The 15,985-nt window shown below is 42.5% G+C and overlaps 1 protein-coding gene across 2 annotated transcripts; it reads right to left on the bottom strand.

Moving 5' to 3' along the window:
• Positions 1-323: 323 nt before the first annotated feature.
• Positions 324-15,892, bottom strand: lta4h (leukotriene A4 hydrolase). Of its 2 annotated transcripts, none has more exons than XM_022249678.2 (16): positions 15,702-15,892; positions 13,868-14,007; positions 12,282-12,402; positions 11,707-11,775; positions 11,050-11,207; positions 10,263-10,335; positions 9,760-9,900; positions 8,550-8,573; positions 7,908-8,064; positions 6,583-6,608; positions 6,230-6,374; positions 5,264-5,367; positions 5,075-5,145; positions 4,504-4,654; positions 3,213-3,400; positions 324-1,958 (listed from the first exon to the last, which is right to left on the bottom strand). In XM_022249678.2, the coding sequence occupies exons 1-16, from the start codon at positions 15,858-15,860 to the stop codon at positions 1,826-1,828; spliced, it is 1,860 nt and encodes a 619-aa protein (XP_022105370.2). In that variant the 5' UTR covers positions 15,861-15,892; the 3' UTR covers positions 324-1,825. The 2 variants fall into 2 exon arrangements, with proteins under 2 accessions (XP_022105370.2, XP_022105369.2); XM_022249677.2 differs by lacking the exon at positions 9,760-9,900 and adding an exon at positions 9,575-9,715 and having other exon boundaries at positions 15,702-15,891.
• Positions 15,893-15,985: the final 93 nt, after the last annotated feature.

The following is a 15,985-nucleotide window of genomic DNA, read 5'->3' as shown; positions in this document are numbered from 1 at the left end:
TATCAGAATAAAACATGACAATATGACGTTTGCAAAAATTAACGTTTGGGGGAAAATTCGCGGCGTCAATTGTTGACCTTTTGTTCGGTGAGACATCATGAATACAAAGGGTTATACATCCAACATTGAGCAAAAATTCAAATCAAATATATTATTGTAAATTGCCAATATTATCCTGTTTTTTTTACATCATTTACAAGGGGAGATGCACATTTAGATTTTAGAATTTAAATGGGAAACAAAATGAACCTTAAACAGAAAGGTAATTAAACAAAGCAATAATGATTCCAAGCAACAGCAAAGAGTAACACCACAAACATATCTGTGATTTCTGTGATTTCCGTTGATTTAATTATAAAGCTGTCCATTTTCAATGGTTTCATTGTACCTAAATGCATAGGCGTCGATTATCAAACTACATGTACTATTACGTGACTATTAAGTGATTTTCATAATGTGAAACGACTTTTCACAACTTCGTAAATTCAACTGTGACATTGGTTATCTTTTCTAGAGGTTATTTTCTTTGCAAACTACTTTTTTCTTGAGTATTACACAGTGGCTTATTTCATACAATTTATCATATGAAGCAAAATATGAGACTGAGAGAACCCCCCTGCTTGGTGTTGGTTATTGTCTCACTGGAATCTGGGGAATTCTTTTCAGACAACGAGGGGCGATGTGTTAGGTAACAATAGTCCGGAGTGTGTCTAGGGATTGGACATGTTGGGGGGGGTACCCCTCGGTCTCATTTGTTGCTGGATGCAACATTTATAGCTTTAACCTGAACTTGATACTTATTCCTAAAACTGGTTCATTTCTGATAATTTTCTTGTATATCAGTATTATCTATTTTTACTTCTACTTGTTCTTGCACATGAAAAACTTAAAACTTTACTACTAAATGAAATAAATTCATTCATTGATAGGCTCATCAATTTCAATGATCGCTTCCATGTTAACTGTCATAAAATCAAATTTCGCCAGCTGAGAGATGTTCTTCATGGTCATCACGGAGTTTGGATTCACACTTGCAAATGATAAAAATAACAGTGAATTTTCTCATATTTCAGTGAAAGCAGCAACCGCGACAATGCTTCTTAGCTCTTACTTCTTGAGCTTCAGCCTTTTTCAAGTCGATTCGACAAATTTCAGGTGTTCAGGGATAAGGGCACTTGACAAAAGCCTCAGGGAGTACAATCGTTAAACATATGCGACAGCACAGTGACGTAAATCTGTGTGAGCAGGTGGGACTTAAAGGAAGACTGGAAGGGATGAGACGTGGGGGGGGGATTGGGGATGAGTAGTAAGAATGATGGGGGCCTGGAAACCACCTGTCACTCTCACAAGTGTCCTTTAGACACACCACACCCCCCCCCAGGAGGATTCATGGTATCTTGTACAGCATCATAAGATTAATAAAGATTTGTATAACTCAATACCTATTTTCATTTTTCTTTTTTTTCCCGATCAAGCCTTTCATTAGATGAGCCAAACACATGACATATCACCTGAATATATAGCAGGCTCCTTCAGTCATTTTTAACTGAAATGGTCAAAAGTACTTCGTATTGTTGAAAAATCATCCAAATTATGAAAAACACTCTAATGCTAGCGCAGAAATATCATCCCATGATCCGTCCATTATTGCTGAAACAAACACTAACTCTAAAACTGATCAATGTATTGCAGGATACATTTCTACTGCTTCTGTTGTTAAGCTAATTGCATAGGTGTGGTTATAAACTTAAAGGAGATGATCCTATGCCTTTGGTCTTTTGTCAGAGCATCACTTGGAAATGCCTTCCCCACACTGATGCTAGACTTATCCACTTGTCGGTTGGCTCTCCTGGAGGTCCTTGCTGATCATTTCAGCCGTTATTGGGTGCATTTCATCCTTGTGTTGTTGGAATGTAGCGATGGCCTGGTCTCGAGCAGCAGGAAATTTAAACAAATCTCTATTGTAGGACAAAAAGAAATTTTCAAATAAAAATAGGCCATTAACGTAGACACCGGGAATGTGAATCATTTTTCTTTACAGTCTGCAGCAAGAGTGGGTATCCATATCAATTTTTTCTCTTTTAAAGTTCCTGTTAAAGGTATGTAGGCCTGGGAAAGCGCATTAGAATCCAAGACTTCTTAACAGTCTTGTATTCGAGTCCATTACAAGTTCTTCCACAAGTCCCTTCACAAGTCCTTCCACAAGTCCCTTCACAAGGCCTGTCACAAGTCCCTTCACAAGGCCTGTCACAAGGCCAGTCACAAGTCCCTTCACAAGGCCTGTCACAAGTCCCTTCACAAGGCCTGTCACAAGTCCCTTCACAAGGCCTGTCACAAGGCCAGTCACAAGTCCCTTCACAAGGCCTGTCACAAGTCCCTTCACAAGGCCTGTCACAAGTCCCTTCACAAAGCCTGTCACAAGTCCCTTCACAAGGCCTGTCACAAGTCCCTTCACAAAGCCTGTCACAAGTCCCTTCACAAAGCCTGTCACAAGTCCTTTCACAAGGCCTGTCACAAGTCCCTTCACAAAGCCTGTCACAAGTCCCTTCACAAGGCCTGTCACAAGTCCCTTCACAAGGCCAGTCATGAGTAACAGGATAAACAATGACAAGGGGATGCTTTTGTCACAACTCATTTGAATAGCTTGTGAATTGGCTCACAACTGAATGACTTGTAATGGACTTGCAGGGTCTTGGAGGGACTTGGAGGGACTTGAATGCAATGCTGCTTCTTAAGACCACTACGAGACCCACCAAGACCACTACAAGACTGACCAAGACCACTACAAGACCCACCAAGATCAGTGCAAGACCCACCAAGACCACTACAAGACTGACCATGACCACTACAAGACCCACCAAGACCGACCAAGACCACTACAAGACCCACCAAGATCAGTATAAGACCTCAAGTTTGAAGTCAAGTCACAAGCATTTAAAATGGACTGCAACAAAAGCATTTCTTTATCACTGTTCACCCTGTTACTTGTAAACTGGTCCTGTGACCGGTCTTGTGATGGTCTCAACTGCAACACTGGTTGGAAGCACATAATGACAGATATTTCCAATCAAAACGCTCGCATTAAAAAAAAAACAGACATTCAACTGCACTGCTTATTATAAAATTGGGCTGAAACTTCCTGCTAATCAAAGGTCAGTTTCCAAAATACCAAACGAAATGGAATGTTTAAAAATGCAGAGTCTCCTCCTTACCTAAAGATTGGCCGGGTAAATTTGAGTCGTCCCCACTTGACGGCAAAGTCCAGGGCTTTCGGAATGATGGGTTCATACCCTGCCCTGATGCACAGGCGGAACCAGCGGAATACAACCTCTGTATTGCCGCTGTCCCCAAACCGGTAGGTCCCCTCCATTGCCTGGATGTGCTCCCGGCTTAGTGGTGGCTGAAACCAGGAAGGGATATATTTGATGATTAGTGGGAACTTGGAGGCTGGTTTTAAGCATATAAGGGTGTCAGGGGGAAAAAAAAGAAAGAAGCTGCACAAAGTTTGGCATGGTTTTCTAAGACAAAATAAGAGGAAATCAGCTGATCTGGGGAAAAGTTTTACTTTTGGTTCAGGATGGTGCAAAATATTCAGGCTATTCATAACTGTAAATAGTTGTCCCAGTTTTCCTATGTTTGCTTCTAATAGACAGGTCCCCTTGCTAGGACTAAAGGAGTAAAACATCAAATTAGCACCCAACGTCATGGACTCCCACTTCCTTCCTTAGACTAGGGGATGGGCTCCTGTCTTGAAACTCAGCGAGGTATCCTCTTTTGTGGAAATTCCACGTACACGAATTTCAAATATTTGACTGAATCAAACTTATAATATTTGGACAACCAATCACTCACACTGATTAAACCTTAGTTTGGTTGAAAATGACAGGCACTGATGAAGACAGGACAAAGCCCTTAATATACAACATCGCTTAGGCATCCACACAGCAATTTTAATCTTGCACAGTTGAGACCGATCAGAGCAATACAATATACACAGCATTTACCTAGCATCATTTTTGTAGACAGAATTTTTGAAACCCAACAAGTTCAAGACAAACAGTCCGTGAAATGGGCCCTCTGCACACTTTCAACCGTTCCAAGGCTACACATGAAGCACGTAGATGCAAATGAGCAAGTAACACGCTGCAACAATTCAGGTGTTTCAAAGGCTACCCTCGGGTATTTGGCAACACTGTGTGCATTGCATGCAACAACTGGTTTGGCAGGTTTGAACCTGCCTCAGCAACATTATGAGTTCGCCTACTGCAGTGATTCGTTTTCTTCCTTGTGAGTTGTAAATTCTCTGATGTCTAGTTTGGTATTAATTAAACCACATGTAGTAATGCCACAAAGATTGGCAAAAAGCAGAGAGAAGGAGCAGAACTTCTGTCATCCCCAAAATTTGGCAGAGAGCGACTAATGTGATCCAAGTTATCATAGAACCTGTGGGATCAAAGATAAGCACTGCACTCCTGACTGACATGAAATGTTGACGCCACTTACCTCAAGCAAGAGCTGCGAGAGCACTTCAATGACCTGCTTGGAGGTCAGTGACGCAATGTCATCCTTGGTGAACGATTTCAGGTCTGAGGTCGCCGCTCGGCACCATCGCAGGCAAAGTTCAGTGCAACAACTGCTCAATGTGGTGTCAAAACTATGCCAGAAAATGTTGAAATAGTCTTCAGTGAAACACAAAACATCCACCTGCTCACTGTGCACTGTCCAAATTTTAAAATACAGTGTGGTGTCCTTATCAAACCTGAAACCAGATTTTCTTGAAGAAATGGTGCTGCGTAACTCCAAATTACTGAATCAATCCAGGACTATAGGTGTTACAACTGCCATAATAAATCAAAATGATATCACTCTCTCACAACCCAACTGAAAATGTGTCCATGTATCACCACATAGCCTTAGCCTCATGGAAAACCAGGTCCAAACTATTTGTGGCTAAAAACAGCATGTGTGTCTATAGAAGCCAAAAACCAGGAGCCACAGCCACTCTCCACGGACATTCTAGCCAACTAATCTGGATAGAGCCAAGTTGAAGGCTGTGTCCAAACTATCCACTTACTCTGGTTTCAAAGGTGGCATACCAGGCTGGAAGAACCAGGCGTCCCAATCCACAACGTCAAATACCGATTGCTGTCAGTGAAAACACAAGTACGCCGACTACTTAAGCAGGAGACTGATGGAAAGAGAGTCCCACTTTTAAATTTCGGACAGAAAGGTTTGCTTGTGCCAAAAACTTGCACATTTTTACCTTGTCATGGAAGTATTCAAACAGGTAGTCCTTCCATTGCTGGGTGGTGATGCTCTTGTATTTGTATTTGTTGATGTAAGACTGCAGAAAAGCTTCAAAATCCTCTGCAGCAAAACGACCAAAGAGAATCAATTGCCATAAGTTCTGGAGTGTCCCAAAACCTCTTCCAATTGCATACGCGCATTTTTCTCACCAAAAACAGTCCAACACAACTGTAACACATCTGTGCGGTCTGAGGTATTTTGAAGAGTTTGTGACCATCTCACAAATTAACACACTGCTCGGGTTGAATCTACAGACAGGCCAATGCGGACTGCACGACAGAATATAAATGAGCACGCCCAACAAGAACATTCTTGCTCGGTACTGTCTGCCTCTTTATTCCGCAGATTCAATGTTTGGACAATTCAAGATTTGGTCAGAAATCAAATTCACAAAACTTAGAAGAGCATGTAGACACAGTAGTCATACGTGACCGTGTCTAACAGGTGAAGCAAGCACACTTTGCACAACTTAGACAAAATAAAGGAAATAACACACAAACGCAATGCGCATTTCAATATTTCAACTCCTTGATATGACTTGACGGATCTGGGGTGGGGGGGGAACGGAGGCTCTTCAAAAGAAGCAATAAAAGTGGAAGGGGGGAATCTTAGTTCCCTCCCTTACAAAACATGTAAAAAGCCCCTGAATGTAGCCTCACACATCAGAAAGGCCGTCAATGGTTGAATAAATATTCCCAGATGTCTGGGCAACTTCCCCAGAGCAATATTAATGTTTTTTAATAAAAAAAAATTTGGGTTTTTTACATCCAGCCTTGAACTTACTATGCTGGAACAGCACAAGTCACAACCAAGCCGGCTATGGCTGGGAGTTGAACACGTGTCTAAAGCTAGCCAGTGGCTACCCATAGGCATGAGTGTTCTTTAGGCTAGCCGTAGCCTGATAGTTTGTATACAGCCATACCTTTACTGCCAACCAACGTCTCCAGGTAAAAGAGCAGCGTGGACCCCTTCTCGTAAGGCACAGTGGAGAAAGCATCATCGGGGTCAACGCCCTTCAGACGAGGCACAAGATGGGTGTTAGGGCTGGAGACTCCAAACCTATCCACCTGAAACAGTGTTGCAAGAAGGCTGGTGAACATCAAAGGCAAAAAGACAAAGAGGTGTTGTACGCTCAATTCTAAGATAATGCTATTTGACTAATTTACTCTTCATCTCGGTAGAAATCAGCCAAAGGAGCAATGAGATGAACGTGTCTCTGCACAGAGAGACGTCAAAGTCATTTTAAGGTTGCAATTTAGTTTCAAATTCACTTACGGCATTTTGTAACTCCTTCCATCCACCTGTAGGAATCAAAGAAACATAATTCAAAGCTGAATCAGATTTCATCAAAGATCAAAGTGCCTGGGCTTCTCCCCATGCCCCCCGTCACTCTAACTGGTCCCTCCCCTGCACATCCACGTCCAACCAACACCACAACCCCTCACTGCATCGGTACCATATCAAGCCCCTTCATCCATTTCCTGAAAATCCCTGCTCAGGCGCTGCACCAGGCATGCATACCTGGTATGCGACGAGTGTGCATACCTGTGTCTGTGCATTAACATCCACTATGCGAAGGTATCGCTTGCTCGAATGGCACCCATGGTGATTACACCTTTCTGGCAGAGTTCCCAATCTGACGTTGCTACACATCGCTATAAGATCTTTGCCCATAACAACATTCCTTTCTGACCTATCACCTAAGAGTGCTTCTAAATTTCTCCATGCTCCGTCACTCTCACTGACCCCTCCTTACATCCTTATCCATACCTCTACACCAACACTGCACCCATACTACACCTACACCACACCCACACTGCACCCATACTACACCCACACACCAACACTGCACCCATACTACACCCACACCACACCCACATACCAACACTGCACCCATACTACACCCACACACCAACACTGCACCCATACTACACCCACACCACACCCACATACCAACACTGCACCCATACTACACCCACACACCAACACTGCACCCATACTACACCCACACCACACCCACATACCAACACTGCACCCATACTACACCCACACACCAACACTGCACCCATACTACACCCACACCACACCCACATACCAACACTGCGCCCATACTACACCCACACACCAACACTGCACCCATACTACACCCACACCACACCCACATACCAACACTGCGCCCATACTAGACCCACACACCAACACTGCACCCATACTACACCTACACCACACCCACACTGCATCCATACTACACCTACACCACACCCACACTGCATCCATACTACACCTACACCACACCCACACTGCACCCATACTACACCCACACACACAAGTGTGTATTTGCCTGCAACTGGGGACCCCCTATTGTTCCTCTTTTGTTTGTACTTCAACTATTTTAGAAGACCACCCATATGTTTTGTACACAATTGTCAATCGGGGACCCTCTGTCAATCGAGGACCTTATTGTCCTCTATTGTTCAGGGTCCCCAATTGAATGCAGAAACAAACTCACCAACACTGCACCCATACTACACCCACACCACACCACACCCACACCACACCGCACCCACACTGTTACAACATCCCCATTAAATTCCCCTCACCAATTGCCTCAAAGTGCCTCTCCTTCTCCCCGTGCATCCTGCCGGCAATCTTCCTCTCTGCAAAGACGGTGAAGCCTTCGTTCAGCCAGAAATGTTCCCAGCTGCAGTTGGTGACCAGATTGCCCGTCCAGCTGTGACTGATCTCATGCGCAACAACCTGCAGCCAGTTGAGTGTAAATAATGTGGGCTTAATTAACGAGAAGGAAGTGTCTCCAAATTTCATTTTATGACAAGAACCAATAGCTTGTTGATTTGGGTAGAATGGGATCCAAACTATTGCAACACCTAAATGCTTAAATCTGAGAGCTGGTGAAACAAGATTTACAACTTTATAAAGATTAATTGCATGACACTCCCCCAAATACTTGTTTTCTACGATAACTTTCAGCAACGTGGAATATTTTAACTTTGCTGCTTATCTGAATATACATGTATGAGGGAATTTTTAAACAAAACATGTAGCACACGAACATCTTTGTTTCAAAATTATTTCATTACATTTCATTACAACAGAACTTCTGTACTTGTCACTCTGAATTAACCATCGCATTAGCTACACTACCATTTGGATCACAGCACAAATTGAGAGCATGTCTTCAAATATGAGTTATACATACATATAGAACGAAAAACTATACTTACATTGGCCAAAGATCTGTCTCCTGCCTGATCAAGGAAAGAGAAAAAAAACCTTTCATACAATTTGCTATTAGAAACAACTGATTGAAGATGCCAGTATAGTCGCAGATTCCATGGGCTACATCTGTATCACTCAAATGTGGCCGGAAATAACACACGCATCTATAGAAGCTGCTAACATGCGGCTCAATCCAGCCCTTCAGACACATGTGACACAGCGAGCCACAGCTATGTAAATTCAGAAGCAGCTATGGCTCACTCAGAATTGGAATATGTGTACAGTACATCTTACCGCAATCTCACAGGCATGTCAACAGAGGGATTTGTGCTACAACAGAAGACACACAATAGCCACGTTCAAGTCAAACACTAAGTATGCCTCCAAATCTACTCAATACTTTGTGCAAGTGTAGGAAACTAATGGGGAAGGGGTTACACATGCATGGAGGTTACGAATCAAAATCAGTTTATCAACAGTTAAGTGAAAATACATGGGGGTTAGGTCAAATCAACTCAAGACTTTGTGCAAGTGTAGGAAACTAATGGGGAAGGGGTTACACATGCATGGAGGTTACGGATCAAAATCAGTTTATCAACAGTTAAGTGAAAATACATGGGGGTTAGGTCAAATCAACTCACCAAGAGTAAAACAGGGACGCACAGAGGTTACAGGTCAAATAAATTCACCAACAAAAAGTACAGACACACAGATGTTATTGGTCAAATGAACTCAACAGGGAAGCAAAGACACAAAAAGGTTATAGGTCAAATCAACTCAACAGGAAAGCAAAGACACAAAAAGGTTATAGGTCAAATCAACTCAACAGGAAAGCAAAGACACAAAAAGGTTATAGGTCAAATCAACTCAACAGGAAAGCAGACACACAGAGGTTAATCGGTCAAATCACTCCATCAATGGCAAAGATGCACTGAAGTTATAAGGTCAAATCAATTCACCAAAAGTAAAACAAAGATGCACCAAGGGTAGATGGCATATTCATTCACCAACAATGAACGATGAATCTTACCAAGAGTGTTGGCGTGACGAAAGTCAGGCAAGGGTTTTCCATCCCTCCGTAGGGGAAGGACGGCGGGAGGATCAGGAGATCGTACTGTCCCCAGACGTAGGGACCAAGAAGACTCTCAGCTGTCAGCAGCATCTGCTCCGTCTGTCAGAGAGGCGCAAAAACGATAAGTCCAAAGTGAGACTCACCAATATCGTTGGCGTGACGAAAGTCAGGCAAGGGTGTTCCATTCCCCCGCAGGGGCAGGACGGGGGAAGGATTAGGAGGTCGTACTGTCCCCAGATGTAGGGACCAAGAAGACTCTCAGCTATCTTCAACATCTGCTCAGTCTGTCAGAGACACAAACACTGTCACTCTTAATACTGATTGCTTCCACTTCGGCTGGCTAGTTGAGCAGAACATGAGTACAAATTTTGGGGGCTCTGACAGAATCGTTTGGTTTGTAATCTGCACAGAATAAAACTAGGGAGTTTAATGTAAAGGAATAAAGACTTAAAGCTGGACAGTCAGGTATTCAGTGTCCTTTAAGCTGTCCTTTAATGTCCTTTGGTTTGCTCAGAATGGAATGATCAAGAAATCCAAATCTAAATGCAGAAAAACCTCAAACTCAGTAAAACTCAACGGCTAACGTGTAAGGGGTGTAAGATGGAACAGGACTCCAGAGGCTTAAATCCAATTGGGGAAACTTTACCTCAGCGAATTCATAAGCACCTTGGTCAACATTTTCCTTCTCAGACCAGACTCTGGAACGAGGGCCAATTGTCCTGAAAAAAAAAAAAGAAATGACAATGCCGAGGTTTCATCTAGGATTGCAGTATCTGCCTGTTCCTTCCCAACCAAGGTTGAAAATTGCCCTCTGCCAATGAAACATTTGAAACTGAGCCCCTTGTTGCTATCCGCGGCTAAATTTCCATTCGTTCACCGGTGTAAAAGATTTATTTAAGAATTGGGGACTTGTCAAGTTGAACCAGCAAAAACTGCCTCTCCATTTCTTCTTTTTTTTTTGCCTGTCCTAACGGGCAGGTGGCTAGCCAAAGCCACATTAATGCTATCAATAAATTTTATTCCTTCTCAACATCCTAGGTTTCCCCCAACCTCCTTTTTCCTTGGTGCAATGCACGTTGACTGCAGATTAATTTTCGGAATTGAAATTCTTGTGGTGAAGTGCCTTGCCCTCAACGCATCCCATTACAAACATTTACGGTGCTTAAAAAGTACAAAGAAAACCAGACATAAATTGAACTTTTCTGTTTCAATCATAGGTTTCTTCCACTCCAGTTCTTCTGACAAAGTATGCAAATTTGTAAGACCTTTAACCCGTTGGCCAATCCCAATGTACGAAGTCTCTCCATTGGGTCAACAGATTTTGCCCACTGTGATTGGCAAACGTGTTGCAAACTCTTGGAGGCACACTATTGTGAAATGTCCATAGTCTAGATTTGGCTTCTTGCGGACTTGAGCCAACATTCTCCACAAACCTGCTCTCTAACAGTCCGACCACGATGGCTATGAGATATGAAGGTATTGGCACCGATTGCTGGAAGAGGTAAGTCGTCTTGGAGGCGTCAGTCGGACAGGGCTCCTCCCCCAGCCTCACGGCACTCATCAGGGCAACCAGCTCCCTCGGTACTGTCACCTACGGCCGCGGGACATTTGGATCTCAAGTTAATTAGTCTTAACCTCCAAGAGTCTTCTGTCAAAGCCTCCAAAATGCCTCAGGGGACTTTTGAAGTCTGTCCAATATTACTTTATGCAGGGCTTAATTTTCCTTGGATGTGATTCATCCTTGAAAGTGGATTCTGTATCTTACTTGGCAGTTGCCAAATAAGTTCCTACAAAAACTATACATGTATACCGCACGAAACAAATATTAAAGGACTTATGCACAAACATACCACAAACATTGTGCCTGGAGAAATATGCCACTCAAAAACAAAAATAATGCAAAAGAACAAGGGTGTTTGCTGCCCTCAATGTTTAGTAAGTATCAAGCTGACATGGAGATGTCCAGATTTTTAAAAGTCTGCAAATGTTCAGACTCAACACACGGCTTCAAAAAAAGCCAAACAGATTGGTCGACGGACACTCTGATGAATGGTAGGGATGCTGAGGTCAGCAAATGCTTGGGAACTGACCTTTGCCTGGTATGGCGCCTTGACTCCAGGCGTGTCTTGACAAGGAACCATGCTGCGGGCGTGAATAGCCTGTAGAAATTCCAACCATCAATCAACCATTACAGCCCACTTCAAAATACCATTTCCCATTAGTATTTTTCAAAACCTTTTCAACTGACGCAATGTGCACAGTTTAAGCAATGTGATAGAATGCCGTGTAACTTGCGCAGCCTACAACATGGTCTCATCATTCCGTTTTACTCACACTTTTCCCTGGCAACTGAACAGTAGCGTAAAAACTGCGGTGAAATTTCTTAAAAGTGTTTCAAGAGGGCATGGATATGAAATGAACTGTGGCGTGTACATAGTGTGTGTACAGATTTCAAAATTTCATACGGAGGCATGGGGGAAACTGCTGTTCCCAAATGACCTCGGGTCAGATGGGTGCATTTTTTTTTGACATGTGCTGCTGGAATACCAAAACTGATTCACTGCAAGCCAGTGGTTTTTCTAATTTGCAAAAATCAGGCATACAAGTCGTTCGCTTTAGGTAGTTTTTAAACTTCTTTGACATCTAGTGTCCATTTGCAATGTACCTGACACTGACTGAAGAGATATGGATGTTTCTTGCCAGCAGTCTGTGGGGGCTTCAACCACTGCAGGGCCGAGGCGCTGGGTGCAGTCTCGTAAGAAATTTTGATACGCAGCTCTGCTCCTCTGGGATAAAAAAAAAAAGATGTGCTGAGGAACTGTTCAGATTTGTATGCTTCACAGTAAGTGGTATTTGGCACTCTTGCAGACTTTTCGTGAACGAGAAAAAAACTCAAAGATGGCAAACAATGTCCATTTTGAAAACAGAATCTTGGCAACCAAGACAATCTGAGAAGACTCGTTGAAAGATTGCTGTCAAAACACTGTTTGCCAAATGCTTAGATGAGACCAGCTCTGTGAACATGAGCCACATTTGAGTATTAAACCTTTAAAGGTGCAGTCTGTATTCGTCATGTACATGTATGCATTATGTTTGCTTGAGACAACAAAAGTACTCAAAATATACAGAAGAGTGCTTTACAAAGTTATATGACCTATGAAGTTTAATTTGAGCTCTGTGAATACCGAATACTGTATACCCACCCCCCATCAACAAGAAAAAAAACTGTTTTAGGGTTTAAATTCAAATCAGAAAACGGAACAGTCAAGTTGGAAAGTGTGTCCAAATTCAGCACAGGGGACACCCTCTCATTCTGCAATGTTCTGGCATTTGCAGTAAGTCAATGTTGCGCACTGAACTGACATATCATGAATACATGGCACAATGGTGTGATTCAGTCAAAGATTGTGTGCTTGGCCGAATTAAAAATGAACAGCATGCAGGCCTATTAGCAACTATTTCCCCAAAATGTTTCTTTGGACACCTTGTTAGTAATGACCTTCTTTCATTGCTTTCTTCAATATGACAGTCTGCCTGAAAAAATATTTCAAAGTGAACTTTGTCCTGTAACTGTCTTTAATTTAACTGTTTTTCAGCAATAATTTATCAGTTACTTTGTGAAGCAGCTGTAAATGTGGAACTGTACAGTACATGTACCTTTAAAACCTTTTGCACCGCAGGAACCAATACGGACAGTCAACATTTGTCACTAACATAATGTCCATTTGTGATTAGCATATTGAAATGAGTGATAGATCAAAAGAAAGAGCTTGCTCTTTACTAATGCAAACTGAAACAAACTTACTGTAAAAATGGCTTTGTGACTCATTTTCACGGAGCAGGTCACATATTGAACCAGCTTAGATTGGATGCAACAAGATTATATCGTAAATACATGCAAGTTGTTTAATAAGAATAAAAAAACAGTTGTTTTAAACTCAAAAACATATTTCAAAAGATTAAATTAAACACTGAATCCCACAAACGTATGTGTACAACATATGTTTGATTCACATTTTGACACTGTTGCAAAAGTCAGACAAAAACAAATATCAAATTACATTGCTTTTGTCCCCCACACGACCACAACAAAATCAGGTACGTATCAAATTAAAAAGTCCTACAGAATTCTGTCCTCTGGTACCAAAATTCCATGTATCACATGGGAAGATTTTATATGCAGAACCCATACTTGCCTCTGGCCCATATTCACAGACAAGGCAGAGCATGATTATCTTCTGTTGTGCTTACTTATTTTGTGCCCTTGATGGTAATTTAATGTGGAGCGCTGTTCCGATTGCCTTGTTTGGCTCAGCAAAGTGGAAATCCAATGTTTCACCAGACGACTCATCACAAACACTGAATACTTCAATGCCACTTGTGTCCAGCACCTGAATGTACATTGATGAGTTTGGTAAATGACAAGAATAAAACATGGAGGTTACTGAGATTCAAGCTAAGCGTCATTTATATGAAATAAGAAATTACGGTACGGGTGACCATCAAACCAAATTTCATGCGGCCTCCAAATATATTAATTTGGCTGTTTTTCCTTTGGTGTTTTTAACTGTTTCTGACTTTGAAACAGGTTGGGGATCTGCCCTAAGCATGAAAAAAGGCTGTAGCCTCCTTGCACAGATTGCTTGTGGCTTCTATTAAGGGCAAGTCCAGAATCAAATGGGGGGGAGGGGCAGGGACTAGGTTTTGAGTTTTCTGGTAGCAAACTGAAAAATAATTACGACAATCTGCACTGTCAAACTAAGGGTTTGATGTGACAGCCTAAAGTTGGTGACATTTCACGCACACTGTGGATCAATTTCCACAAAGCCAATCACAATACTCTTTGTTTGTACATGTATCAAAATGCATTATGCATTTTGTAGGTTGGAAATGTTCATATACGGCCATCACTAACTTTCTCTAGCAGTTGTTTATTAGCCATCAGAGAGTGATCACAGGTCCTGTAAGTCAAATTCTGGGGCATGAACTTAGCGTACATTTAGAATTTTTCAAACCATTCTTGTACGGTTTGTGAACAGGATGTCAAGTGATGTCCAGATATGGGACTCTTTCCAAATTTCGTAAAAGGTATTCTTGATGTTTGTGTATGTCTTCATCCCAAATCTACAATGCAACGCTCTATAAAAAGAAGATAAATTTGTACTAAAGTTGAACAGATTCATGCTTTCCAGGTACACGTCTGCCATAAGCTGTGGGTGCATGTGCATAAAAAAATTATAAAAAGCAATGCTTGTTTGCTGTGACACACAGACTGTAAGCTTAGACGGTATGAACCTGGTGAATGTCAAACCCCCCCACAAAGGAGTGGTACTGCCCAGTTGGGATACATGTACATGTATGTGGATGCCACTTGACATCCCATGCATAAACCCTTTGAGTTTGAGACCAGTCTGAAAGAAGATCTACTAAGTGGAGCATTAGTATTCTGCCTTTTTGATTTTGGATGACGAACCCTTCCAAAATGGAAAAAGAGGAATACTAACGCTCCACTTAGTAGACTGTAGAGGTAGTCTGAAAGGTGTTTCTAAGTTAGCCCCACCAGTATGGCACGGACTCTCGCTACCACTTCATTCTTAAGGACAAAGCGGTAGCGAGAGTCCGTGCCACAGTAGTGGGGCTATAGTATTTCTAAGTAGGCCTAAATGAATTGTATTTCCCCCTTAATTGAACTTTTCTGGACATGTTTTTGCTTTCTGATGGCTATTTAGTTGAAATATTAACATGATTAAGTCACTGTGCGGAACAATTACCATCGTCCATATAATGAAACTCTTTTCCCTAGTAAGCCTAGCCCCCCCGCACCACTACCCTACTACCCGTCAAACCCGTAATACGTATAACTATGAGTTTCGTCTGGTGCTCCGCCTCTATGGGGGCGGGTCATGCGACAAAGTCCATCCATTTGTCCATCATGTCCATATGGTCGGCCCCAAAAGTGTGGCACGGATTAGATCGGGAGTGATCCGTGCCACACTAGTGGGGCTATCCCGTGTCTAGAAATTGGGCAATGTGTAATCCTGGTCCCCAACCTTGAATTGAACCATAGTACTGTCGTTCCTCTCACCAAATAAGCCACATCGTCGCAAAGAATGCGTAGATCTAGCTGGACAGAGCCACTCAGCTTTCTGTCGGTGAAATTCACATCCCACAGTAAGCTCAGGTTGGTTGTAACGACGCGTTGTGGCTCGGAGAAGGAGCACTCATCTTCTACGCAAGCTGCCATTTTCACAAACACACGCGGCCAATAGCGCGCAAGAGCGTGAGTAGTGACTACAGCTTCCATATGCACGCTTGTTATATCAAGCCGCAGCCACAAGACTCGGCCCGTCGGACGCAGCCACAACTGAA

This window comes from Acanthaster planci, linkage group LG04 (assembly GCF_054643075.1).
Source record: "Acanthaster planci isolate LZ-2023a linkage group LG04, COTS_SCS, whole genome shotgun sequence".
Classification (NCBI taxonomy): Eukaryota; Metazoa; Echinodermata; class Asteroidea; order Valvatida; family Acanthasteridae; genus Acanthaster; species Acanthaster planci.
This window is presented reverse-complemented; position numbering and strand designations above follow the sequence as displayed.